The sequence below is a fragment of the Blennius ocellaris genome (genome assembly GCF_963422515.1).
Source record: "Blennius ocellaris genome assembly, chromosome: 18".
Lineage (NCBI taxonomy): Eukaryota > Metazoa > Chordata > Actinopteri > Blenniiformes > Blenniidae > Blennius > Blennius ocellaris.
The window spans coordinates 20043892-20071695 of NC_137667.1; the positions used below are offsets into that span (position 1 = coordinate 20043892).

General features: G+C 46.8%; 1 protein-coding gene across 2 annotated transcripts in view; it reads left to right on the top strand.

Annotated features, from left to right (window-relative positions):
- The first annotated feature begins 3470 nt into the window (after window positions 1-3470).
- Window positions 3471-27804, top strand: part of map3k7 (mitogen-activated protein kinase kinase kinase 7) — a 54686-nt gene continuing 30352 nt past the window's right edge. For both annotated transcript variants that reach the window (XM_080514426.1, XM_080514427.1), the window contains exons 1-6: window positions 3471-3648; window positions 8240-8359; window positions 8454-8564; window positions 12666-12731; window positions 12807-12852; window positions 20384-20522. In XM_080514426.1, coding sequence (XP_080370552.1) covers window positions 8267-8359; window positions 8454-8564; window positions 12666-12731; window positions 12807-12852; window positions 20384-20522 — 455 coding nt within the window. In that variant the 5' untranslated portion in view covers window positions 3471-3648; window positions 8240-8266. The remainder of the gene's footprint in view (window positions 3649-8239; window positions 8360-8453; window positions 8565-12665; window positions 12732-12806; window positions 12853-20383; window positions 20523-27804) is intronic.

A 27804-nucleotide genomic window follows, 5' to 3' on the forward strand; every position in this document is an offset into this window, starting at 1 on the left:
CTGTCTACAGGTGAGCTGCAGTGAAACACTGTGACACCTGTCTACAGGTGAGCTGCAGTAGAACAACACTGTGACTGGCCTGGTGGGGGCCTGGCTGGCGGCCTGGGGAGTGGGGGGCACCCCCCCTCCCAACCAAATAAATGTATGTACGTATGTCTGTATATATGTAGATATGTATGTCTGTGTGTGTATGTGTATGCTTGGTGTGTGTATCTGTGTGGGTGTGTATGTATGTCTGTGTGTGTGTATGCGTATGCTTGGGTGTGAGTGTGTGGGTGGGCTGGGATTAGGTGATGGGGTGGGGGGGGTGGCTGTCCTCCGGCCGGGCCTGGCTGGGCCTTCGCTCTTCCTGGTCTGGGGGGGGGGGGCTGGTCTGGGGCTCGGCGGCTGGGGCCTTCTCTGTCCCGCCGGGGGTTGGGGGGGTGGTGGGGGGATGGCCCCCGGGGGTGCGGCGGGCTCCGCTGTCGGGGCCGGGGGGGCTCCCTGCCCGCGTGGCCTGGGGGCGCTGCACCGGCCGGTCCCGGCTTGGCGGCTCGGTCGGGGCCCGGGGCTCTGCGCCCTTTATCCTTCTCTTGTGGGCCCCTCTGGCCTGGGGGGGGTCCTCTCTCCGCGCTCCGTCTGGTGCCTTCCGGGTTGGGGCGTGGCTCTCCGGGGGGGTTTGTCGGGGCCTCCCTGGATCCGGTGGGTCGCTGGGTGCCGGAGTGGCGGCGTCCGGCCCTGGTGGCCTTGGGCTCCGGGGTGGTGCTGCGGCCCCCCCACAACAGTTTCATTCACATCCAGAGGACAAACCACACACACACACACACACACACACACACACACACACACACACACACACACACACACACACACACACACACACACACACACACACACACACACACACACACACACTCCCACTCCTCATTGACGAGATTGTTCTGTTAATTATCAAAACCAAGTTGTTGTTTGCTTTTGTTGTTGTTGTGTTTGTTTGTTTGTTTTATTTATTTATTTATTTATTTTTGTTCTATGTCCTTTTGCTTTTTGCTTTTGTTATAATTGTTGTCATTATTTAGGTCTTTTGCTCTGTTGTTGCTCAGGCTGGTCTTAATCTCATGGCAGTTGGAAAATATTTAGATCACTGTGGTTAATGTATTATCAAAAAAAAACAAAAAAACAATTGTATGTAGCACTAACAAGGGTATTGTATGTATTTTGTATTTTGTATTTTTTGTATTTATTTTGTTTCACCAAGCATTTCTCTGTCTCTCCTCTCCTCTCCTCTCCTCTCCTCTCCTCTCCTCTATCCTCTCACCCCAACCGGTCCGCAGAATTCCGCCACCTTTGAGTCTGGTTTCTACAAAGGTTTCTCCTTGTTGAGGGAGTTTTTCCTTTCCACAGTCGCAAACACACCTGCTTGCTCATGTGGATATGTTGGGCTTTTCTATTTTCTCTATAACAGCAAATTGGAATGACTGTAAAGTATTTAAAAATAATTAAAAAAAAAAACCACTGTGACACCTGTCTACAGGTGAGCTGCAGTAGAACAACACTGTGACACCTGTCTACAGGTGAGCTGCAGTACAACACTGTGACACCTGTCTACAGGTGAGCTGCAGTAGAACAACACTGTGACACCTGTCTACAGGTGAGCTGCATTTTGCACATGGCGGCTTTGGATATTTTACAGGGGTCTGAATACTTTCCGTACCCAGTGTATCAGAACTTCATGACCCTGATCTGTTGATGGAGGAGGAATTTTATCTACCAGGTTTGTCCAACATTAACAAAGAATTTGTTAACTTTGTTCGCCACCAAGTCCATGTTGTTGATATGGATGTCATTTTCAATAAAATAGTGTGGGTATTTGCCTTTACTGGGAGCATTTCTTATAACACTGTTTAATACATTCCTTATACCTGTAATTTTGTTTTTATTCTTATCTACTAATCTATTATAGTAATCCCTCCTACATGCTCTCATAATATTAGTTAACTTGTTTTTATATTTCTGTATTTAATTTCTGCTTCTTTAGTTCTATATTCTGTAAATTCACTTTATAATGTGTTTTTCTTTATACATGCATTTTAACCTCTTTGTCATCCATTGATTTTCTTTGGATTTTGTTTTCCTGCAATATTTTAGAATAGGGCAGTGTTTATTATATAATAACTTGAATACAGGTAAAAATATATCAAAGACATTATCCACATGTTTTTCTTCACAAGTTGCTTCCCAGTTATATGATTGTAATTCATTTTTTAGTTTAATCAAGGATTTCTCAGTTGTCATTCATCTGCAGTGATGTTCGTTCATTTTTGATCCTATTATTTCTGTGGTTGTTGTGATGAATAGTAAAAACTTGAAGGTGGTCACTGATCTCATTTGTCAATAGTCCACTCACTATGGTATTATCTATAATATTTGTAAACATATCATCAATTAAAGTTACACTGTGTGTTGTAATCCTACCTCCGTCTGGTAATTTCTGGAAACAAATTATAACTGCACAGTGTATTTAGAAATCCTTCTGTTTTTGTGATGGTTATTAGGATTGAGGAGATTAATATTAAAGTCCCCACAAACTAACAGAACTTTTTGATTTGTATTTGAGAGCAATTCCTCCATCAATTCTTTGAATGTGTCTATATTAGACCCCGGAGCGTAAATGCAACTCACAATAACGTTTTTCTTTTTCTTCATAATTATTTCCATAGTTATACATTCAGATAAATTGTCTACTACTACTGACGTTTTTTTCACCACCATTAATTCACGGCTTTGCTCCACAAACAAGGCAACCCCACCACCACTCTTGTTCTGTCTGTTCCTGCGCACCATCTCATAATCATCCATGTTAGAGTCCAGGCCTCGTTCACTGTTTAATCAGGTTTCTGATATAGCAATAATATAAAAATGATGTTTGAATTGACTTTAAAAGTGTTTGATGCTTTGGAAGTTAGCGTACAGGCTTCTGCTGTAGATATGAATTGCGTATAAGCAGTTCTCCATGATAATGTTGCTATTATATTGTTCTTGGGTGTAATATTTGCAGTTTGCATTGATTGTTACTGCTGGCTCCAGCAGAGGTAAGGAGCTGTGATGCATTTATAGGACATAGGAGGTTTGACCTCCACAAAATATAACCATTCGTTTTCTGAATAAAGTTGCATACTGAGCCTACTTGATTCCAGAAACAGATTTCAGAATCACTTTTTAATTATAAAAAAAGAAAACACATTTTTGACAGGGCTGCCCCTGACTGCACACCACTGGGAAGGAGTATAATTCTGAAACAAGAGCAATTTAACATGTCAATGCAAATTTCCTACAGAACAAAAGCTACTTTTTATTCAATGTTTGAAACTCATGACCAAGACATAAATCGACGTTAATGTCCATGTACTTATAAAAGCGGAAAGTAAAATGTTGAGGATGAATTAAAGAGAGGACAGATTTAAGTGGCGCACTCACTTCCTGTGAGGAACAAAAATACTCTCCTAGCAGAGCAGCTTACGGACTCCGGAAAGTTATGGAAGTGGACAGAGGGAGGCTGCTTCCTCGGTTCACCGCCCAGGAGTAGGAGAGAATACCCCCATGGTCACGGAGCCGGCGCCTGCCGCGAGTCAACTGCGAAGAGTCGGAGCGTTGGAGCACAAACTCCCGGTAGAACCCGTTAGCACTGGGCTAATGCTCGGCTAACAGCAGGCCTGGGACAGGCTTTTTCACTATGTTTTTAACTTGCGTTAAAGTACGACTGCACGGACAATACTGAGTGTGTAACGGAGCATAAAAGACAGTTTTGTGAAGTTAATGTTGGGGTATTTTCGGAGGAAGTCCCGCTCCACTTCGGTGCGTTGTTAGCCAGCTGCGAGCCCGCGTCAACATAGCTGACAGCACTGCTGGACGGGGACAGATTGAGACAGGTAGAGACAGGAACAGATGAGGACAGGTAGGGACAGATTGAGACAGGTAGAGACAGGGACAGATTGAGACAGGGACAGATGAGGACAGGTAAAGACAGGAGCCGATGAGGACAGGTAGAGACAGGAACAGATGAGGACAGGTAGAGACGGGAACAGATGAGGACAGGTAGAGACGGGAACAGATGTCGACAGGTAGAGACAGGAACAGATGAGGACAGGTAGAGACAGGAGCCGATGAGGACAGGTAGAGACAGGAGCAGATTAGGACAGGTAGAGACAGGGACAGATGAGGACAGGTAGAGACGGGAACAGATGAGGACAGGTAGAGACAAGAACAGATTGAGACAGGTAGAGACAGGAACAGATGAGGACAGGTAGGGACAGATGAGGACCGGTAGAGACGGGAACAGATGAGGACAGGTAGAGACAGGAACAGATTGAGACAGGAGCAGATGAGGACAGGTAGAGACAGGGACAGATGAGGACAGGTAAAGACAGGAGCCGATGAGGACAGGTAGAGACAGGAACAGATGAGGACAGGTAGAGATGGGAACAGATGAGGACAGGTAGAGACGGGAACAGATGTGGACAGGTAGAGACGGGAACAGATGAAGACAGGTAGAGACAGGGACAGATGAGGACAGGTAGAGACGGGAACAGATTGAGACAGGTAGAGACAGGAACAGATGAGGACAGGTAGAGACAGGAACAGATTGAGACAGGAGCAGATGAGGACAGGGACAGATGAGGACAGGTAGAGACGAGAACAAATGAGGACAGGTAGAGACGGGAACAGATGAGGACAGGTAGAGACGGGAACAGATGAGGACAGGTAGAGACAGGAACAGATTGACACAGGTAGAGACGGGAACAGATGAGGACAGGTAGAGACGGGAACAGATTGACACAGGTAGAGACAGGGACAGATGAGGACAAGTATAGACAGGGACAGATGACGACAGGTAGAGACGGGAACAGATGAGGACAGGTAGAGACAGGGACAGATGAGGACAGGTAGAGACGGGAACAGATTGACACAGGTAGAGACAGGAACAGATTGACACAGGTAGAGACGGGAACAGATGAGGACAGGTAGAGACGGGAACAGATTGACACAGGTAGAGACGGGACAGATGAGGACAGGTAGAGACAGGAACAGATGAGGACAGGTATAGACAGGGACAGATGAGGACAAGTATAGACAGGGACAGGTAGAGACGGGAACAGATGAGGACAGGTAGAGACAGGGACAGATGAGGACAGGTATAGACAGAGACAGATGAGGACAGGTAGAGACGGGAACAGATGAGGACAGGTAGAGACGGGAACAGATGAGGACAGGTAGAGACAGGGACAGATGAGGACAGGTAGAGACGGGAACAGATGAGGACAGGTAGAGACGGGAACAGATGAGGACAGGTAGAGACAGGAACAGATGAGGACAGGTATAGACAGGAACAGATGAGGACAGGTAGAGACAGGAACAGATGAGGACAGGTAGAGACGGGGACAGATGAGGACAGGTAGAGACGGGAACAGATGAGGACAGGTAGAGACAGGGACAGATGAGGACAGGTAAGCCGTGTTTCCACTGTACAACAAGTGCAGGGACAGAACGGAGCCTTACGGAGGTACGGTAAAGAGTAACCGGAGCCAAACCCGGTGCCCGTTTCCACTGCAGGAAGTAGGTTAAAAAGTAGGCGGGGCTTAGAGCTCTGCAGATATGTGACGTTACAACAGTCGTCTCAGCCTGGCGGCAGATCTGGACCTTATGAATCCTCTGTTGTTGTTGTTGTTGTTGTTTACATCCTCTGCTTTGCACTAGTTGTTTAGTTAATGTTAATTGTTTGCAGCCACAGAGCTGCAGCTGTAACTTCATGTTGGTCCAGAGAGAGGGAACGCTCCCGGAGCGCGGCACAGAGCTGCACCGATGCTCCAGGAGCCCTCAGCTCTCTGCTCAAACGCCGGAGCAGCCACTCCGGCAGCTCCGCGCCGGAACACGGAGGCTCCGAGTGTCTCTTTGCATTGCGTCCGCGGTCCGTCCCCGCTCCGCGCCTTCTGCTGACCACCGGCAGCGCGGACGCAATGCGTCGTGTCCCAGCTTTCTGTTCAAACGTGATGCAGTGGTGCCGACCGCGGTTGAACTGAACGCCGACCGCCGTTGCCTCGCATTTCAACGGAAAGCTCCGACGCCATGTAAAGCCCTGAGCCCCGGTCTCCCCCTGCCTCACATCCGCTCTTTCATGAACAACACGAACGTTGAGCAGCAAAGAAAAGAAAAACGAAAAACAACCAGCTGACCACACTAACAACAGAGGACTCATCCAGCTGACATATTAAAATATTAGGGCAATCAGCAGACGGCCGTCTGCTGATTGCCCTAATATTTTAATATGTCAGCTGGATGAGTCCTCTGTTGTTAGTGTGGTCAGATTTGCACTGGTTGTTTTCTTTTCCTTTTGTTTTCTTTTCTTTGCTGCTCAACTTCAGTGTTGTTGGTGAAAGAACGGATGTGAGGCAGGGGGAGATGTTTGCAGCATCGTGTCGGCGTGCCGTGCCGGGTCTGTCTTTGCATTGCCGGGCCTGTCCTCACATTGCCGGGCCTGTCCTCACATTGCCGGGTCTGTCCTCACATTGCCGGGTCTGTCCTCGCATCGCGTCTGAGGTTTCTGTTCAAATGCGAGGCAGCGGCGGCCAGCGTTCTGTTGAACCGCAGTCGGTGCTGCTGCATCGCGCTTGAACAGAAAGCTCGGCGTCCACGCTGCCATTTGCGAAGCATCGGGAGGGAGCTGCCGGAGTGGCTGCTCCGGCATTTGAGCAGAAAGCTGAGGGCTCCCGTGTCCTGGTGCAGCTCTGCCGCGGTTAGCCGGGGAGCTCGCTGGGGGGGCAAGTCACCGGAGCGTTCGCTCTCTCTGGACCAACATGAAGTTACAGCTGCAGCTCTGTGGCCACAAACAATTAACATTAACTAAACAACTAGTGCAAAGCAGAGCATGTAAACAACAACAACAGAGGATTCATAAGGTCCAGATCTTCCTCCAGGCTGAGACGACTGTTGTAACGTCACATATCTGCAGAGCTCTAAGCCCCGCCTACTTTTTAACCTACTTCCTGCAGTGGAAACGCACCGGGTTTGGCTCCGGTTACTCTTTGCTGTACCTCCGTAAGGCTCCGTTCCGTCCCTGCACTTGTTGTTCAGTGGAAACACGGCTGTAGAGACGAGAACAGATCGGTACAAGTAGTGACAGGAAGAGGTCAGGACAGGTGGACATAGGAAGAGGTCAGGACAGGTGGACATAGGAAGAGGTCAGGACAGGTGGACACAGGAAGAGGTCAGGACAGGTGGACACAGGAAGAGGTCAGGACAGGTGGACATAGGAAGAGGTCAGGACAGGTGGACATAGGAAGAGAGCAGGACAGGTGGACATAGGAAGAGGTCAGGACAGGTGGACATAGGAAGAGAGCAGGACAGGTGGACATAGGAAGAGGTCAGGACAGGTGGACATAGGAAGAGAGCAGGACAGGTGGACATAGGAAGAGAGCAGGACAGGTGGACACAGGAAGAGGTCAGGACAGGTGGACATAGGAAGAGGTCAGGACAGGTGGACATAGGAAGAGGTCAGGACAGGTGGACATAGGAAGAGAGCAGGACAGGTGGACACGGGAAGAGGTCAGGACAGGTGGACACGGGAAGAGGTCAGGACAGGTGGACACGGGAAGAGGTCAGGACAGGTGGACACGGGAAGAGAGCAGGACAGGTGGACACGGGAAGAGAGCAGGACAGGTGGACACAGGAAGAGAGCAGGACAGGTGGACACAGGAAGAGAGCAGGACAGGTGGACATAGGAAGAGGTCAGGACAGGTGGACATAGGAAGAGGTCAGGACAGGTGGACACAGGAAGAGGTCAGGACAGGTGGACACAGGAAGAGGTCAGGACAGGTGGACACAGGAAGAGAGCAGGACAGGTGGACATAGGAAGAGAGCAGGACAGGTGGACACAGGAAGAGAGCAGGACAGGTGGACATAGGAAGAGAGCAGGACAGGTGGACACAGGAAGAGGTCAGGACAGGTGGACACAGGAAGAGAGCAGGACAGGTGGACATAGGAAGAGAGCAGGACAGGTGGACACAGGAAGAGGTCAGGAGACGGAGACACAGGCCATGCCACCTGTACTTGTGCAGTTTTGTCATGAGTTGATGTATTTGGTCTTTCCTGGACGTGTCACCCTCTTGTACAGTTGTGTGTTTGAAGCATATATTACTCCTCATGCCTTTGTTGCGTTGCGCTAAAGGATTGTTTTCCTCACATATTTCAAATGACTTTTCTCCAGTGAATGACGAGCTGGCTTCAGTGAGGAATGTCACTCACGTTACCGTCCACTGAAATGCTTGAAACACCACCTGGATATCCATTTGAGGAGATCAACTATGAGGATATTGAAGTTGAGGAGGTTGGTTCCGTTTATCTCTCTGCTCTTGAAACGGTATTAAATACTCAACAAACCTGCATCTTCTGTCGGAGGTAATTGTGGCATGAATCCCCAGGTGGTGGGAAGAGGAGCTTTTGGAGTGGTGTGCAAAGCCAAATGGAAAGGCAAAGACGTTGCAATCAAGACCATTGAGAGCGAATCGGAGAGGAAAGCTTTCATAGTAGAGGTACGTTGTCTGGCTCCCACTACACGTTTGACTCCTCCAGGGCTGCAACCAACGGTTTTGTTAAGAATTCATTAATCCGTCCATGAATCTGTAAAAAAACCCAAACATTTAAAATTGTAGGGCCAAGTTGATATTGAACCAACTAAAGACCAAATGTTCTAGGTATTTAAAAGAACATAACTGAACCAGTGCAACAATGTATACAATATAAATACATATATTCAGCTGTATATAAGATGTATAAAAAGATGATTAAATAAGATGTGATGTTCTACAGGGACCACATACAGTCCAGTTTCCTTTAGTCTGGTCCACTCAAGATGGTAAAATAATGCTACAATAGCCTTTAAATTTACACTTCAAAGTTTTTCTTTGTTGTGGCCACAGTGTATGGAATGAAACTGTCTATACGATCAAACAGTTGGTACTGAAAATGATTACAACCTCATCATGAAGTCGCGCAGTTCAGATTGTGTGCCGGAGCGTCCTGTGTGCGACTGGACGCTCCGGAGCTTGTGTGAGGAGATCCTCCACCCCCGTCTGAACAATCACAACTGAAAAGCAAATAAAGAGCCAGAGGCTCAGAACTCCTGAAGTGAAACGTAAAGTGGTGTAGAACAGGTGGAGAACCCCGGGCAGCAGAGGTGGAGGTGTTTTCAGGATGGATACGTTACTTCAGGTGACGCAAACGGCTGGTCAACATGGCGAGTGGCACATGAATCCATAATGACTTTTAATAATCAACTTTTATCTGTTCTTTGTTGCAGCCCTACTGTCATCACATTATGACGGACAAACAAATCCTTTTCTTTACCATTAATTGTGTTTAGAGGCAACATTCTTACACTCCTGTTCATTTGATTGGGACCTTCATATAATTGAGTCTGACATATGTTAAAATTGTCATCACATGTGAAAGCCTCATCATTTAGAGGTTTCCTCCACAGTCCTACTTCATCAATGGAGCTGATGACGTTTACATGACAATAACGTTGCAAAAATGTATTTTCATAGAACAGGTTAGTTTTAAATTTCACATGTAGGAAAACACACACACACACACACACACACACACACACACACACTAAACTGTTGCATCTATAGCACATGACAAGCTTTTTAAGCTTGCCTTCTGAAAATGTCATCTTGACAACTCTGTCCTCCAGGTCCATGTGGGACCAGTAGTGGCCCCACAAAGGGTCCTAGACCCGGGTTGTGGACCTGCTGTTAGCAGCTGGTGGCACAACTGGATCACAGCTCATGTGTTGGAGCCTATGTTGAGTTTTGATGTCATTTGGATCCTGCTGTTTGGCACAAGGTGTCCACATTAACGGTCAATCATCACTGGTGTTTGTTTGCCAACACCCACAGGTTCACTTTTTACTATTCAAAGTTTTATACGTGTTTCTGTAAATTACATAAAACAAGACAAAGCCATGCAGTCCTCACAATCTTACAAGAAGAATGTCGAATGAATGACGAAAAAGGATGACAAAAATAAGCAACGTGGAAATGCCACAGGTAGACAAGCCAAAGGGAGAAAGGGAAGAAAAGATCATGTTTTGCTATGAAACGCAATAAAAGTTGATCTGGAAATGGAATTTCCATCTTCAAAGACTTTAAAATGGGATCATTTGGAGTGTAAAGGTCAACTCTGTTCAAAAGTGGGAATGTTGTTTTATCCAATGACTGAAAGAAGGAAACCCTGAGGAGAACAGATGCCTTCCTTTCACACACAGTTAGTTTGTGTGACAACCTGAGAACTGGTCTGAACCACTCTGCATCTTCAGGGAAGGTTTCTGGATACGTTTGGCCCCAGAGCTGATTCCCTTCCACAAAAGCTGTGTGTTGGCTCAGTTCCTTCCATTGGATGAGCTTGTTTTAAGATGTCTTTAGGGAAATCCCCCAACCACAGAGGATGTGGTACGTTGGAGCTCCCACTCCCCTCAGAAAGGTCTGTGCTCAGTGCCTGTAGTCCCAGTCCCCTGTAAAGGCCTCTTCACTCTCCAGGAGAACTGGTCCGTGGACCTTCCAGCCATTCAATTTTCATTTTGATGCCGGAGAACAAAAACCGGAAACCATCCGATTTTAGTTTTTTGATTTGATATTGGGAAACGAATAACGGGAGACGAGCCGTCTCTCGTATTTCATTTAAAAATTGAAAAACGGAAATCGGGCCGTTTCCCGATATGCGTTTCTGAAACAAAAATCGGGAAATAAAATATGACCGTACTTCTTTATTTCAACGCGTGAATGAGCTTGGGGCTTATTTTTCACCATTTAGACATTACATAGTGAATTTTTGCTCCTTTCATTTAATTCCTGGACGGATCTGAATCAAATGCTCCAGCATCAGGAGGAATGGAGGTGTAGAATGATAGAACGAGGAATGGAGGTGTAGAATGATAGAACGAGGAATGGAGGTGTAGGATGATAGAACGCAGCTCTAAAGAAGTTTATAATGGAAACCTACGTATACGTGCGCTAAATAACGTTTTCTTTCACATGAAGACATTAAAAGGCTCATTTTCTGGTTAAAAAAATCCAGCTTTCATTCACAGTAGGATGTAGTTTGGTTTTTAGTTGCTGGTGAACCAAAAGTATCGCTTCATTATAAAGTTCTGTGGCAAAAAATAGTGTAGCGTCTCGGAGCAGAGCGCCCCCTGCTGCCTCACACTGCATTGCACAGCCTGCGGTCGTAACGCAAAACAAGACATGAAAGGGAAGTTAGTTAGAGTGATGTTACGATGAAAAGCGTGAAAACAATGTAAAAGTGCTTCTAAATTCTAGATCTCAAGCAGCTGAGAGTGCAGCGGCACCGTGATCAAGGATCAAATGACCTCCTTCCCTCCTTTTCATTTCAGGCAGCGACTGATTACATCGTTCTAATGCTTTATTTAGTTTTTCTCCAGAACCACTTCAGGGCTCCGTGTTCGTTGTAGTTTTCACGAAGCCGGTTGGAGTCTCTTCCGCCTTGCAAGTAGCGATAACTCCGCCCCCACCTGATGACCCGTCTGGCTCCAGCCTGGCTCCTCTCTGGCCCAGCAAGCACGTGGAGCCAGGGTGGAACCAGTTGAGCCCCGGTTTAGCCCCAGTTAAGAACTGGTTTGGGCGGTGGAAAGACAAAGAAGTGGTGCTAATCTGGCCCTGGCTCTTTCTGGTGGAAAGCCCCCTAAAGGACGTCTTTTTTCTTCAGCCAGCTCCATATGGCTGAGGAATCCAAGTATCAGTGTGTCAGTCATATTCTGATCAGGTTTAGCATGTGGCCTCACCACTGTTTGAACCCGCAGGCAACATCGGGTCCAGACACAAACTATCATTTATTACTGAGGCTGTTCAGCAAAATGTATTTCTGAAAACATTGAGAGAGAGAAAAAAGCTGTGCCGTTGAAAGTTTAAAATGCTGCTTCACATAACTGTACCTGCTGTGAGGGGGCGTGGCCTGCCGGTTCCACAGCTTCTCACAGAACTGTACCTGCTGTGAGGGGGCGTGGCTTCAGGGGGCGTGGCCTGCCGGTTCCACAGCTTCTTCTCAGAGTATGAACCTTCCTGCCAAACAAACTTTTTTTTGGCTGATGTCACTACCCAACTTGTCATCTTGTTCTTATGGGATTATGCAAGGGCCTTTGGACTTCAGAAGACATAGTTTCAAAGTACTTCTCCACAAAGGAAAAGGCAGAATTGGTAAAACAGTGAAGTGGTAACTCAAAAGACGTTTTCTTTCTGAAGTCACCAGGACGAAACACGAGGTGCTCATGGTTGGTAAAACATTTGAACTTTATCCAGCAACATTTTAAAATGTGATATAAATTGCAGCAGTGTTCTTTAGCTGTAGATTCTTACCTAAAATTCATCCTTATGCCATTTGCTGGATGTCTGTTGAAAAAACTGAAGAAGATTGGAGGCCTTTCAATGTGGAGTGTGCATGTTCTCCCTTTACATGTGTGGAGGGCTGAACACCGGGCCAGCAGCTGGAGTGTCAAGGTGGATGAAGAGGCTTCAAAGCTACATGGAGGGATTCCTGAATAGAAGAATTGAGGTGGTCCATTGAAGGAACGGTGCTGATGAAGTGCTGCGTTTGCCTCTCTGCTCTGTCCTCAGCTCCGGCAGCTCTCACGAGTCAACCACCCCAACATTGTGAAGCTGTACGGCTCCTGCAATAGCCCCGTAAGTTCCCCTGATGTGAGCTCTGCAGTCTGCAGCGTTCACGTCTTACAGGTCCACGTCCTCTGTCCTCCTCAGGTCTGCCTGGTGATGGAGTATGCAGAAGGAGGATCGCTGTACAACGGTGAGTGAACTGGAGGACGACTGGTGGGAAACCAGCAGACACTCACTTTCATCCAGTGTTTGTTTGTAGTGAAGAAACAATGGAAGAGAATTCACACCGATTACCCATTGAATAGTAAACATGTTTTTTTTAACTTCTTCCGACTCCTTTTCTGTCATGCAAATGTGGATTGAGTGGATTGTGTTATTTCCTTTACACTTGTTTTATTCGTCTATATATTTTTTACATTTCTTTACTACTTTTTGTCTGTATGTATGAAATAAAGATTCATAATGATAGATTTTCCTGAAATTAATAATTTTAATGTTGATTAAACCAGTTCATTGAAAAAAAGTAATATTTTGAATGTATAAATAACAATAGTCCAATATTTAATATTGATGATATCGATCTCTTTTGGGGTTCAGCTGTAAATTATATTTAACGTTTCTTATACACAAACAACATTGTCATGTCAGTGACCACATAACTCAGTTTGATGGTGCAATGGGATGGAACTTCATGAATACATTGTATTATATTTTGATTAGATAAACCTTCATTAGTCCTATATAAGTGAGAAATGTCGATGTTGCAGCAGTAAAGTGGACAGAATAATATACAAACTCACTATAAAGGGCAGCAAACAAGTAACAATGGGGACATCAAAACAGGATTACACATGGTAAAACTTTACACGTTACAAGTTGGGCTAGTTGAGCATGACACAATTCCACCTGGGTATGAATGTGTATTGCACAGAATTGAGTATTGCCAGTTGTAGTGATGAGTAGTGCAGTGCTGGTTGTACAGTCTGACGGCAGCAGGAAGTGAAAACTCCTCCACACGGGTCCGTCACTGAAGGAGTTCTGGGTGGTTGTGTCCGGCCCGGGGTCATCATCCATCATGGAGGACGGTTCAGCCACCGTCCTTCCGTCACTCCCTGCCTCCACTGAGTTGAGGGCCGCCCAGGTCGGACCGGTCACTTCCTTGTTAGGCTGTTAGTCTTTTCCTGTCAGCAGTTGGTTCACCACAGAGACCAGAAAGTCCTCAGGAGTCTAAAACATGTCGGCCTCCTGAGCACAGAGGTGGTGCATCTGGCCTTTCTGATTCAGCGCAGTAGTGCTTGTTGTCAGTCCAGTTTGTTGTTCATATCAATACTTTCTGCTTGTTGTCAGTCCAGTTTGTTGTTCATATGAATTATTTCTGGTTGTTGTCAGTCCAGTTTGTTGTTCATATCAATACTTTCTGGTTGTTGTCAGTCCAGTTTGTTGTTCATATGAATACTTTCTGGTTGTTGTCAGTCCAGTTTGTTGTTCATATGAATACTTTCTGGTTGTTGTCAGTCCAGTTTGTTGTTCATATGAATACTTTCTGGTTGTTGTCAGTCCAGTTTGTTGTTCATATGAATTATTTCTGGTTGTTGTCAGTCCAGTTTGTTGTTCATATGAATTATTTCTGGTTGTTGTCAGTCCAGTTTGTTGTTCATATGAATACTTTCTGGTTGTTGTCAGTCCAGTTTGTTGTTCATATGAATACTTTCTGGTTGTTATCAGTCCAGTTTGTTGTTCATATGAATACTTTCTGGTTGTTGTCAGTCCAGTTTGTTGTTCATATGAATACTTTCTGGTTGTTATCAGTCCAGTTTGTTGTTCATATGAATACTTTCTGGTTGTTATCAGTCCAGTTTGTTGTACATATGAATACTTTCTGGTTGTTATCAGTCCAGTTTGTTGTTCATATGAATACTTTCTGGTTGTTGTCAGTCCAGTTTGTTGTTCATATGAATTATTTCTGGTTGTTGTCAGTCCAGTTTGTTGTTCATATGAATACTTTCTGGTTGTTGTCAGTCCAGTTTGTTGTTCATATGAATACTTTCTGGTTGTTGTCAGTCCAGTTTGTTGTTCATATGAATACTTTCTGGTTGTTGTCAGTCCAGTTTGTTGTTCATATGAATACTTTCTGGTTGTTGTCAGTCCAGTTTGTTGTTCATATGAATACTTTCTGGTTGTTGTCAGTCCAGTTTGTTGTTCATATGAATTATTTCTGGTTGTTGTCAGTCCAGTTTGTTGTTCATATGAATACTTTCTGGTTGTTGTCAGTCCAGTTTGTTGTTCATATGAATACTTTCTGGTTGTTGTCAGTCCAGTTTGTTGTTCATATGAATTATTTTTGGTTGTTGTCAGTCCAGTTTGTTGTTCATATGAATACTTTCTGGTTGTTGTCAGTCCAGTTTGTTGTTCATATCAATACTTTCTGGTTGTTGTCAGTCCAGTTTGTTGTTCATATGAATTATTTCTGGTTGTTGTCAGTCCAGTTTGTTGTTCATATCAATACTTTCTGGTTGTTGTCAGTCCAGTTTGTTGTTCATATGAATACTTTCTGGTTGTTGTCAGTCCAGTTTGTTGTTCATATGAATACTTTCTGGTTGTTGTCAGTCCAGTTTGTTGTTCATATGAATACTTTCTGGTTGTTGTCAGTCCAGTTTGTTGTTCATATGAATTATTTCTGGTTGTTGTCAGTCCAGTTTGTTGTTCATATGAATTATTTCTGGTTGTTGTCAGTCCAGTTTGTTGTTCATATGAATACTTTCTGGTTGTTGTCAGTCCAGTTTGTTGTTCATATGAATTATTTTTGGTTGTTGTCAGTCCAGTTTGTTGTTCATATGAATACTTTCTGGTTGTTATCAGTCCAGTTTGTTGTTCATATGAATACTTTCTGGTTGTTGTCAGTCCAGTTTGTTGTTCATATGAATACTTTCTGGTTGTTATCAGTCCAGTTTGTTGTTCATATGAATACTTTCTGGTTGTTATCAGTCCAGTTTGTTGTACATATGAATACTTTCTGGTTGTTATCAGTCCAGTTTGTTGTTCATATGAATACTTTCTGGTTGTTGTCAGTCCAGTTTGTTGTTCATATGAATTATTTCTGGTTGTTGTCAGTCCAGTTTGTTGTTCATATGAATACTTTCTGGTTGTTGTCAGTCCAGTTTGTTGTTCATATCAATACTTTCTGGTTGTTGTCAGTCCAGTTTGTTGTTCATATCAATACTTTCTGGTTGTTGTCAGTCCAGTTTGTTGTTCATATGAATACTTTCTGGTTGTTGTCAGTCCAGTTTGTTGTTCATATGAATACTTTCTGGTTGTTGTCAGTCCAGTTTGTTGTTCATATGAATACTTTCTGGTTGTTGTCAGTCCAGTTTGTTGTTCATATGAATACTTTCTGGTTGTTGTCAGTCCAGTTTGTTGTTCATATCAATACTTTCTGGTTGTTGTCAGTCCAGTTTGTTGTTCATATCAATACTTTCTGGTTGTTGTCAGTCCAGTTTGTTGTTCATATCAATACTTTCTGGTTGTTGTCAGTCCAGTTTGTTGTTCATATGAATACTTTCTGGTTGTTGTCAGTCCAGTTTGTTGTTCATATGAATACTTTCTGGTTGTTGTCAGTCCAGTTTGTTGTTCATATGAATTATTTTTGGTTGTTGTCAGTCCAGTTTGTTGTACATATGAATACTTTCTGGTTGTTGTCAGTCCAGTTTGTTGTTCATATGAATACTTTCTGGTTGTTGTCAGTCCAGTTTGTTGTTCATATGAATTATTTCTGGTTGTTGTCAGTCCAGTTTGTTGTTCATATGAATTATTTCTGGTTGTTGTCAGTCCAGTTTGTTGTTCATATGAATACTTTCTGGTTGTTGTCAGTCCAGTTTGTTGTTCATATGAATACTTTCTGGTTGTTGTCAGTCCAGTTTGTTGTTCATATGAATTATTTTTGGTTGTTGTCAGTCCAGTTTGTTGTTCATATGAATACTTTCTGGTTGTTATCAGTCCAGTTTGTTGTTCATATGAATACTTTCTGGTTGTTGTCAGTCCAGTTTGTTGTTCATATGAATACTTTCTGGTTGTTATCAGTCCAGTTTGTTGTACATATGAATACTTTCTGGTTGTTGTCAGTCCAGTTTGTTGTTCATATGAATACTTTCTGGTTGTTGTCAGTCCAGTTTGTTGTTCATATGAATTATTTCTGGTTGTTGTCAGTCCAGTTTGTTGTTCATATGAATACTTTCTGGTTGTTGTCAGTCCAGTTTGTTGTTCATATCAATACTTTCTGGTTGTTGTCAGTCCAGTTTGTTGTTCATATGAATACTTTCTGGTTGTTGTCAGTCCAGTTTGTTGTTCATATGAATACTTTCTGGTTGTTGTCAGTCCAGTTTGTTGTTCATATGAATACTTTCTGGTTGTTGTCAGTCCAGTTTGTTGTTCATATGAATACTTTCTGGTTGTTGTCAGTCCAGTTTGTTGTTCATATGAATACTTTCTGGTTGTTGTCAGTCCAGTTTGTTGTTCATATGAATACTTTCTGGTTGTTGTCAGTCCAGTTTGTTGTTCATATGAATACTTTCTGGTTGTTGTCAGTCCAGTTTGTTGTTCATATCAATACTTTCTGGTTGTTGTCAGTCCAGTTTGTTGTTCATATCAATACTTTCTGGTTGTTGTCAGTCCAGTTTGTTGTTCATATCAATACTTTCTGGTTGTTGTCAGTCCAGTTTGTTGTTCATATCAATACTTTCTGGTTGTTGTCAGTCCAGTTTGTTGTTCATATCAATACTTTCTGGTTGTTGTCAGTCCAGTTTGTTGTTCATATGAATACTTTCTGGTTGTTGTCAGTCCAGTTTGTTGTTCATATGAATACTTTCTGGTTGTTGTCAGTCCAGTTTGTTGTTCATATGAATACTTTCTGGTTGTTGTCAGTCCAGTTTGTTGTTCATATCAATACTTTCTGGTTGTTGTCAGTCCAGTTTGTTGTTCATATCAATACTTTCTGGACCCGGATTCTGGTCCACTTGAAAACCTGGGTCTGGGATCACTTGCAAGTGAACTGAGGTCCGATGTGTGGACAGTGTGAATGCGTCAGGGACGTAGAGCGCAGTGCATTCTGGGTAGTAAACAAGCAAAGCTCATAGCGTGAATTCAAACAAGCAGATAACGGAAAGAAAAAGTTAGAAAATGTGACGTTTGCAGATGTGGAGTAGAAAGCAAGAAGTAGTGAGGAAGACTGATTCTACTATACATCAGAGTTGCTTGTGGCTAACCAGCGAGCCAGCTGAAGGTGTGAAACGTTTCGACAGGCAAGAATTAAGCTCATGTCAAATGGATTTTATCTTTGAAAATTCTCCCCTGCTTTGTCGGGTCTGAGCAGTGGTGTGCTGTCAGGGGCAGCAGGGCTAGTGCTGCTAGCCCTGTCAAACATTATTTTTCTTTATTTTTAATAATTAAAAAGTGATTCTGAAATCTGTCTGGACTCAATTAGTGACTTTAGCAACTTTATCCAGAAGACGACTGGCTATATTTTGTGGAGCTCAAATCTCCTATGTCCTCTAAATGCATCACAGCTCCTCTCCTCTGCTGGGGCTAGCAGTAGCTTCATTGCTAACCTCTGATGGAAGCTGGACGCTGCTATTAGGTTAAAATGTTGAGTGACAGGATCATCAGCCAATTAGAGTTTGATGTGTTATTGACAGAACACCTTTGGGCCAGCAGAGTTTCTAGTGCTGGTCTTGGTGCGGTCATTGAACTGAGCTTGACTGATCGGCCCATGGGCAGGTGGTGATGACTCGGTTATTATCTGCTGCTCTGGAGTGATGGAGGCTCATTTAACAACAAGATCCATGATACAGATTCAGAGATTCAGATTCAGATTGACTTTATTAATCCCTTGGGATGACTCCCTCAGGAAATTCAAGTTCCAGCAGCTTTAACAGGACAGGAGCAGCACACTGAGAGCAAATAATAAAATAGGATAAGCCTAAAATAAGATAAATAATTATGTACAATATTATATAGACTCTTCACGAACCTTAACTAAGTAGAAATAGCAAAAAAGAATAAGAACTCCAAATAAAATATAAAGTGACAGGTGATGTTAAAATGCACTGTGATTACAGACAGGGTTATGAGTTATGAGTTGGGTAGTGTAGCTGCTACTTCCCTTCTGTCCTCTGACCTCTGACCCCCCCCCCCAGCTTGATGGCCTGAGGGACAAAGGAGTTCTTTAGTCTGTTTGTACGACATTTGTGGAGCAGCAGTGTCACTAATCAGGCTCCTCTGGTTGATGGTGTCGTCCATAATGTCCAGCATGTGTTCAGGGTTCTGGCCTCTGCTAGCGTCACCAGAGAGTCCAGCTTCATGCTGCCCACAGATCACTTTGTCCAGTCTGGACGTGTCCCTCTGGGGTGTGCTGGCCCCCCGGGACACCACGGGCTGAAAGAGGACACTGGTTACAACACACTGGGAAAACATCCACAGCAGTTTGCTGCAGATGTTGATACGATAGCAGACCTGCTTCAAGGCGCCTGTTTGAGGTAGAAATGGAAATTATGAGTAGAGGAAGACCGGCACCAGAAATGATGAGCGAACTCAGACCATAAAGGCTTTGTGCAGCATTTTACAGCAGGATGATTTAATCTACACGTGATGGTGATGCTAGTTTTATGGTTTTGTACTTTCTCTGGATGAGATTGGCGCTGCTGTTGGCATTTGGTGCAGTTTTTTGATTGTACAGTGGTGTTTCACATACAATCGTGCCCATAGACAGACAAGCATGCATGCATGACAGTAGTGCCCCCCCCCCCCCCCATGCAAACCTGTGGGAGACCCTGGGAAATGATGTGATGGTGAAGCTGCACAGTGGAGTCTTGATGTGTTGTGGTTATTGATCAGCTGTCATGTTGGTGTGGATTAAGTCCTGATGCATGGTAGTGGCCTTACATTGGATTCTGATTGTGTTTTTACTGTAGCACATAATGTGTGGTGGTGGGGGGGGGTTGTATTGTGTTACTGCTGGCCCTGACTGCAATCTGAACCGCACACTACTGGGTCTCAGCACAACTTCAACTGGAGATGTTCTCACTTCTCAGTGGTTTCCATGGCTTGTGTGTTCTGTGTGTTCTTCTTCAGAGCAGAGGAATCCAGCAGGACAAGGCTGTTATATTTCCATACTCAAATTCAAAATGACAAGTTCAATTCAAGTTTTTTAGTGAATTTTAATCACAATTACTTACTACAAAGATAGTGTGAAGATTTATTCATTTACCTATTTTAAATGACAGTGTTTATTATTTTACGTCTATTTTGGGTTTGTGTCAAAAGCACAAAATTACCAAATTCCACAAAATGTGCAAACGGAGGTGAAGAAAAACAAAAGGTCTTGGTCACAGTTGGTACAAATTAGGGTCAAGAAATAATAAAATATTAAAGGTAGTCTTGAAGCCTTGACAAATCCCTGCAGGTGATGTAAACAGATCTACAACCGAGCAACTAGCATATTAAATGTGATGATAATAAATGTTACCCGTTTCAATCCGTGTGTACAAATCTAAGTATTCCTACACAGACGAGTCACCTCACTCTCTGCCATGTCCTTCTGCGGAGGTCTGGGGGTGTGGGGGTGTGGGGGTCTGGGGGTGTGGGGCTCTGGGGGTGTGGGGCTCTGGGGGTGTGGGGGTGTGGAGGTGTGGGGGTGTGCTGGTTGTGACCCTGCTCTTGTTGGTCCACAGTGCTGCATGGTGCTGAGCCTCTCCCGTACTACACGGCCTCCCACGCCATGAGCTGGTGTCTCCAGTGTTCCCAGGGCGTGGCCTACCTCCATGGCATGAAGCCCAAGGCTCTCATTCACCGGGACCTCAAGCCCCCCAAGTATGCTCCTCTCCTCCACCTCCTCTCCACCTCACACACTCCTCTCCACCTCACACACTCCTCTCCACCTCCTCTCCACCTCACGCACTCCTCTCCACCTCACACACTCCTCTCCACCTCACACACTCCTCTCCACCTCCTCTCCACCTCACACACTCCTCTCCACCTCACACACTCCTCTCCACCTCACACACTCCTCTCCACCTCCTCTCCACCTCACACACTCCTCTCCACCTCACACACTCCTCTCCACCTCCTCTCCACCTCACACACTCCTCTCCACCTCACACACTCCTCTCCACCTCACACACTCCTCTCCACCTCCTCTCCACCTCACACACTCCTCTCCACCTCACACACTCCTCTCCTCTCCACCTCACACACTCCTCTCCTCTCCACCTCACACTCTCTCTCCACCTCCTCTCCACCTCACACACTCCTCTCCACCTCACACTCCTCTCCACCTCCTCTCCACCTCACACACTCCTCTCCACCTCACACTCCTCTCCACCTCCTCTCCACCTCACACACTCCTCTCCACCTCTCCTCTCCACCTCACACACTCCTCTCCACCTCACACTCCTCTCCACCTCCTCTCCACCTCACACACTCCTCTCCACCTCACACTCCTCTCCACCTCCTCTCCACCTCACACACTCCTCTCCACCTCTCCTCTCCACCTCACACACTCCTCTCCACCTCTCCTCTCCACCTCACACACTCCTCTCCGCCTCTCCTCTCCACCTCACACTCTCTCCACCTCCTCTCCACCTCACACACTCCTCTCCACCTCTCCTCTCCACCTCACACACTCCTCTCCACCTCTCCTCTCCACCTCACACTCTCTCTCCACCTCCTCTCCACCTCACACACTCCTCTCCACCTCTCCTCTCCACCTCACACACTCCTCTCCACCTCACGCACTCCTCTCCGCCTCTCCTCTCCACCTCACACTCTCTCTCCACCTCCTCTCCACCTCACTCACTCCTCTCCACCTCTCCTCTCCACCTCACACACTCCTCTCCACCTCTCCTCTCCACCTCACACACTCCTCTCCACCTCTCCTCTCCACCTCACACACTCCTCTCCGCCTCTCCTCTCCACCTCACACTCTCTCTCCACCTCCTCTCCACCTCACTCACTCCTCTCCACCTCTCCTCTCCACCTCACACACTCCTCTCCGCCTCTCCTCTCCACCTCACTCACTCCTCTCCACCTCCTCTCCACCTCACACTCTCTCTCCACCTCCTCTCCACCTCACTCACTCCTCTCCACCTCTCCTCTCCACCTCACACACTCCTCTCCGCCTCTCCTCTCCACCTCACTCACTCCTCTCCACCTCCTCTCCACCTCACACACTCCTCTCCACCTCCTCTCCACCTCACACACTCCTCTCCACCTCACACACTCCTCTCCACCTCACACACTCCTCTCCACCTCTCCTCTCCACCTCACACACTCCTCTCCGCCTCTCCTCTCCACCTCACACACTCCTCTCCACCTCACACACTCCTCTCCGCCTCTCCTCTCCACCTCACACTCTCTCTCCACCTCCTCTCCACCTCACGCACTCCTCTCCACCTCTCCTCTCCACCTCACGCACTCCTCTCCACCTCACGTACTCTTCTCCGCCTCTCCTCTCCACCTCACACTCTCTCTCCACCTCCTCTCCACCTCACACACTCCTCTCCCCCTCACACTCCTCTCCACCTCCTCTCCACCTCACACACTCCTCTCCACCTCCTCTCCACCTTACACACTCCTCTCCACCTCTCCTCTCCACCTCACACACTCCTCTCCACCTCTCCTCTCCACCTCACACACTCCTCTCCGCCTCTCCTCTCCACCTCACACTCTCTCTCCACCTCACACACTCCTCTCCACCTCACACACTCCTCTCCACCTCACACCCTCCTCTCCACCTCCTCTCCACCTCACACTCCTCTCCACGTCACACACTCCTGTTGGGACCATTATGTAGCCCGGACACGTGGCACCATTATGTAGGGATTTACTATTTATGTTGTGTTAGGCTATCGATAATGATTAATAATGATCAAAGATAGTTATTAATAATGTTGTTGAAATGTAATCTGATCTGTATCAGAACCTCAGAGCTCCACCTGTCTTAACAGGAAATGATAGTCAATTCAGTTCTATCAGTCTCATAAGATATACTAAACAGTTCATCAGGAATTTGAATTAATAGTTAAATTAATTACAATTACCAGAATTAACAGTAAAGCTTGAAGGATTTTGGAGTTGTTGACACAGAAGAGGTCGACATTTCATTCTCCTTTGTGCTCATTAATAACACAGCAAGTATGATTCCAAACATTATATTTATTAACAATGAAAACAAATAAAACACAGATTCTAACTACCTATATACAGCTGGGTGTGTGTAGGTGTATGTGTGTGTGTGGAGAGAGAAAGAGAGAGAGAGAGAGTTGGAGGGAGTGTGTGTGTGTGAGACGTGTGATGGAACTACAAAACAAGATGGTGGATCACAAGAAACTACATTCCAAATGGAGGTTGTCAGAGAACAGGAAGTCTGTCCTGGGTCTCCACCATGTGCTGGAGAACAATGAAACATGGAAGCTAGTCTTTAGCGTCTGCTTCCTGTGTGTCTCTGCTAAAGGATCATTTCTAGAATGACTTGATGTGAATGAGACTTGTTTTGTAAAACGTCAGGAGTCGTCAGATGGTGTTCAGTTACTGTGTGATGTTGTCTTTGATGTGATATGTGATGGATTGTGTGTTAACTAGTTAGTAAAGCAAAGATTAGCATGCAGACCCTGTGTCTGTGGCAGAGCTAACAGTGGTTTACAAGTTGATAACGGTGCCTAATATCATAATCAAAAGAACGCAATCACTGTAACAGAACCAACACATCTTCATAAAGTTAAACAGTTCTATCATAGCATCAGGTTTAACTAATCTCAGGTAAAGCCCACTTCCTTGAAGGAGTTCAGTTGTTGTCCTGCTGGAGGGAAGCTGGTGTCTTCTCCTGTAGTTAGCACCTCCTGCTAACTGTGGTTGCTGGTTCTGCAGGCTGAGAAGAAGAAGATGAAGTTGATGTTTCAGGAGTCCTTCTTTGCAGCTCCTGGTTGTTCCTTTGTTCAGACTGAGGAGCTGGTCGCTCAGGTCTGTGATGGTTTTCCTGCTGGTTGAGGAAAACACAAAGAAGTTCTGTGAGGGTCCCTGGTCCGTCCTGGAGGAACCGGTTGGTTTCCCTGGAGAGCAGACTCTGGGTGCTGGTCTTTGGATCAGGGGAAGGTCTGACCCTCGTGGTGGGTCAGCAGAAGAGTTGAGGAGTGAAGGCCTCTGGTTGCCGGCCTCTCATGTTAGCTGTGTGCTAACACTGGGTGAGTTGAGCTGCTGGGAGCAGCTCATCAGCAACCCAGCTCCTTGGAGTTTTCTTTGCAAGACTGAGAATGGAGGCTGGCTGAAAGCCTTTTGTCCACGTGTGACTTCAGAGGTGTCAATGCCTGAGAGCTTCAACCAATCAATGACTGGCTATATGCATGGGGGAGAGTCTTGAGCAGAAAGAGGGGGGGGGAGAAGGTCCTGGAGAATGCCCCCCCCTTCCCCACTCTAGGTGTGAAAGGCCATCACATTCCTGGGTCAGAATTCATGTCATGACATGTCTCATGACAAATGAATATTGTCTCTAACCAAAAAATGAACCAACTTTCTGTGGTCCTGCAGATCCCAACACTCCTCTCCACCTCACATCTCCTCTCCACCTCACATCTCCTCTCCACCTCACATCTCCTCTCCACCTCACACACTCTCTCTCCACCTCACACACTCTCTCTCCACCTCACACACTCCTCTCCACCTCTCCTCTCCACCTCACACACTCCTCTCCACCTCACACACTCTCTCTCCACCTCACACACTCCTCTCCACCTCACATCTCCTCTCCACCTCACACACTCCTCTCCACCTCACACACTCTCTCTCCACCTCACACACTCCTCTCCACCTCACACCTCCTCTCCACCTCACACACTCCTCTCCACCTCTCCTCTCCACCTCACACTCTCTCTCCACCTCCTCTCCACCTCACACATCTCCTCTCCACCTCACACACTCTCTCTCCACCTCACACACTCCTCTCCACCTCACATCTCCTCTCCACCTCACATCTCCTCTCCACCTCACATCTCCTCTCCACCTCACACACTCCTCTCCACCTCTCCTCTCCACCTCACACTCTCTCTCCACCTCCTCTCCACCTCACACTCTCTCTCCACCTCCTCTCCACCTCACACACTCCTCTCCACCTCTCCTCTCCACCTCACACTCTCTCTCCACCTCATCTCCACCTCACACACTCTCTCTCCACCTCTCCTCTCCACCTCTCCTCTCCACCTCACACACTCTCTCTCCACCTCACACACTCCTCTCCACCTCTCCTCTCCACCTCACACTCTCTCTCCACCTCCTCTCCACCTCACACTCTCTCTCCACCTCCTCTCCACCTCACACACTCCTCTCCACCTCACACTCTCTCTCCACCTCCTCTCCACCTCACACTCTCTCTCCACCTCCTCTCCACCTCACACACTCTCTCTCCACCTCCTCTCCACCTCACACACTCCTCTCCACCTCACACTCTCTCTCCACCTCCTCTCCACCTCACACTCTCTCTCCACCTCCTCTCCACCTCACACTCTCTCTCCACCTCCTCTCCACCTCACACACTCCTCTCCACCTCTCCTCTCCACCTCACACTCTCTCTCCACCTCATCTCCACCTCACACTCTCTCTCCACCTCCTCTCCACCTCACACACTCTCTCTCCACCTCCTCTCCACCTCACACACTCTCTCTCCACCTCCTCTCCACCTCACACACTCCTCTCCACCTCACACTCTCTCTCCACCTCCTCTCCACCTCACACTCTCTCTCCACCTCCTCTCCACCTCACACTCTCTCTCCACCTCCTCTCCACCTCACACACTCCTCTTCACCTCTCCTCTCCACCTCACACTCTCTCTCCACCTCCTCTCCACCTCACACTCTCTCTCCACCTCCTCTCCACCTCACACACTCCTCTCCACCTCTCCTCTCCACCTCACACACTCCTCTCCACCTCACACACTCGTATCCACCTCACACACTCGTATCCACCTCACACACTCCTCTCCACCTCACACACTCCTCTCCACCTCTCCTCTCCACCTCACACACTCTCTCTCCACCTCCTCTCCACCTCACACACTCTCTCTCCACCTCCTCTCCACCTCACACACTCCTCTCCACCTCTCCTCTCCACCTCACAGTCTCTCTCCACCTCCTCTCCACCTCACACTCTCTCTCCACCTCACACACTCTCTCTCCACCTCCTCTCCACCTCACACACTCCTCTCCACCTCTCCTCTCCACCTCACACTCTCTCTCCACCTCCTCTCCACCTCACACACTCCTCTCCACCTCTCCTCTCCACCTCACACTCCTCTCCACCTCCTCTCCACCTCACACACTCCTCTCCACCTCACACACTCCTCTCCACCTCTCTCTCTCCACCTCTCCTTTCCACCTCACACACTCTCTCTCTCCACCTCACACACTCTCTCTCTCCACCTCACACACTCCTCTCCACCTCACACACTCCTTGGTCTCCTGACACATTTGTGTGTTTGTTTCTGGATGTACCTGATATAAAATCGTCTAACAGTATGGTTGAACCAGCTGATGGTTTCCACCTTCAGGTTCTTTTCTTCAAACCTGTTGTGAAGTCGCTGTGTTCAGTTTCAGCTCCTCTATGAGACTCGGAAGAGTCCTTCTCTTTAAAACTGAGATGCATCCAGAATCTGATCTTTTATTATCATGAGGAAGACAATTGGATCTACATCAGGAGCTCTTGTATGGGATACATGTTGGTCCAGTTTGAAGTGAATGTCAGCTCTTTAAAGAGGTCATATTATGCCAAATTCATTCTAATGGGTTTCATCGTCTGGCAGTACTAATTGTCCCCATATCTGGAATGATGCCTGAGAAGTGAAGAAAGTGTCTTCTGTCTCTCTCTGTGGCTTTTATTACTTTTTAAAAAGTGTGTTGCTCCAACCAGCCAATCAGAAATCAAACTCTATATTTGCCAATCCCAATCAAGGGAAGCCTTCCCTTTGACCCTCCCATAATTAGTCAGCTCGATACGGCACCATGACAGGAAGGACTTCCTCCTCTTCCCAAGATGGGCCTGTGTGGGCGGAGCCAGTCCAGCTCACACACACACAGCAGATTCTGAAAGCAGCTTCCAGGATCCGAGCTCCTCCTGGTGACGGAGCTCCTCACCCTATCTCTCAGGGTGACTGAGCTCCTCACCCTATCTCTCAGGGTGACTGAGCTCCTCACCCTATCTCTCAGGGTGACTGAGCTCCTCACCCTATCTCTAAGGGTGACGCCCAGCCACCCTACGGAGGAAGCTCATTTCAGTTGCTTGTATCCGGGATCTCGTTCTTTCGGTCATGACCCATAGTTCATGACCATCGAAGATCGACCGGTAAATCGAGAGCTTCGCTTTTTGGCTCAGCTCCTTCTTCACCACGACGGACCGACGAACGTCTGCATAACAAAGGGCCCCGGACTCCATACTCCCGGAGCACCCCCCACAGGACGTCTCGAGGGACGCGGTCGAACGCCTTCTCCAGATCCACAAAACACATGTGGACTGGTTGGGCGAACTCCCATGACCGAAGGTCCTCCTCCATGGCCTCTCCGAACTCCTCCCAGACCCGAGGTTTTGCCTCCACCACAGCCCGGGCTGCAGCTCGCTTGGCCTGCCGGTACCTGTCGATTGCCTCGGGAGTCCTATGAGCTAACAGTGCCCGGTAGGACTCCTTCTTCAGCTTGACGGCATCCCTTACTTCCGGTTTCCACCACCGGGTTCGGGGATTGCCGCCACGACAGGTACCAGAGACACTGCGGCCACAGCTCCAAGCAGCAGCTCTGACAATGGAAGTGGAGAACATGGTCCACTCGGACTCAATGTCTCCAGCCTCCCTCGGGATCTGTGAGAAGCTCTCCCGGAGGTGGGAGTTGAAGACTGCATGGACGGAGGGCTCGGCCAGATGTTCCCAGCAGACCCTCATAACACGTTTGGTCCTGCCGAGTCTATCCGGCCTCCTCCTGGTCCAGCACATCCAACTCACCACCAGGTGGTGATCAGTTGACAGCTCTGCCCCTCTCTTTACCCGAGTGTCCAAGACACGTGACCGGAGATCAGATGACACGACCACAAAGTCTATCATTGACCTCCGGCCTAGGGTGTC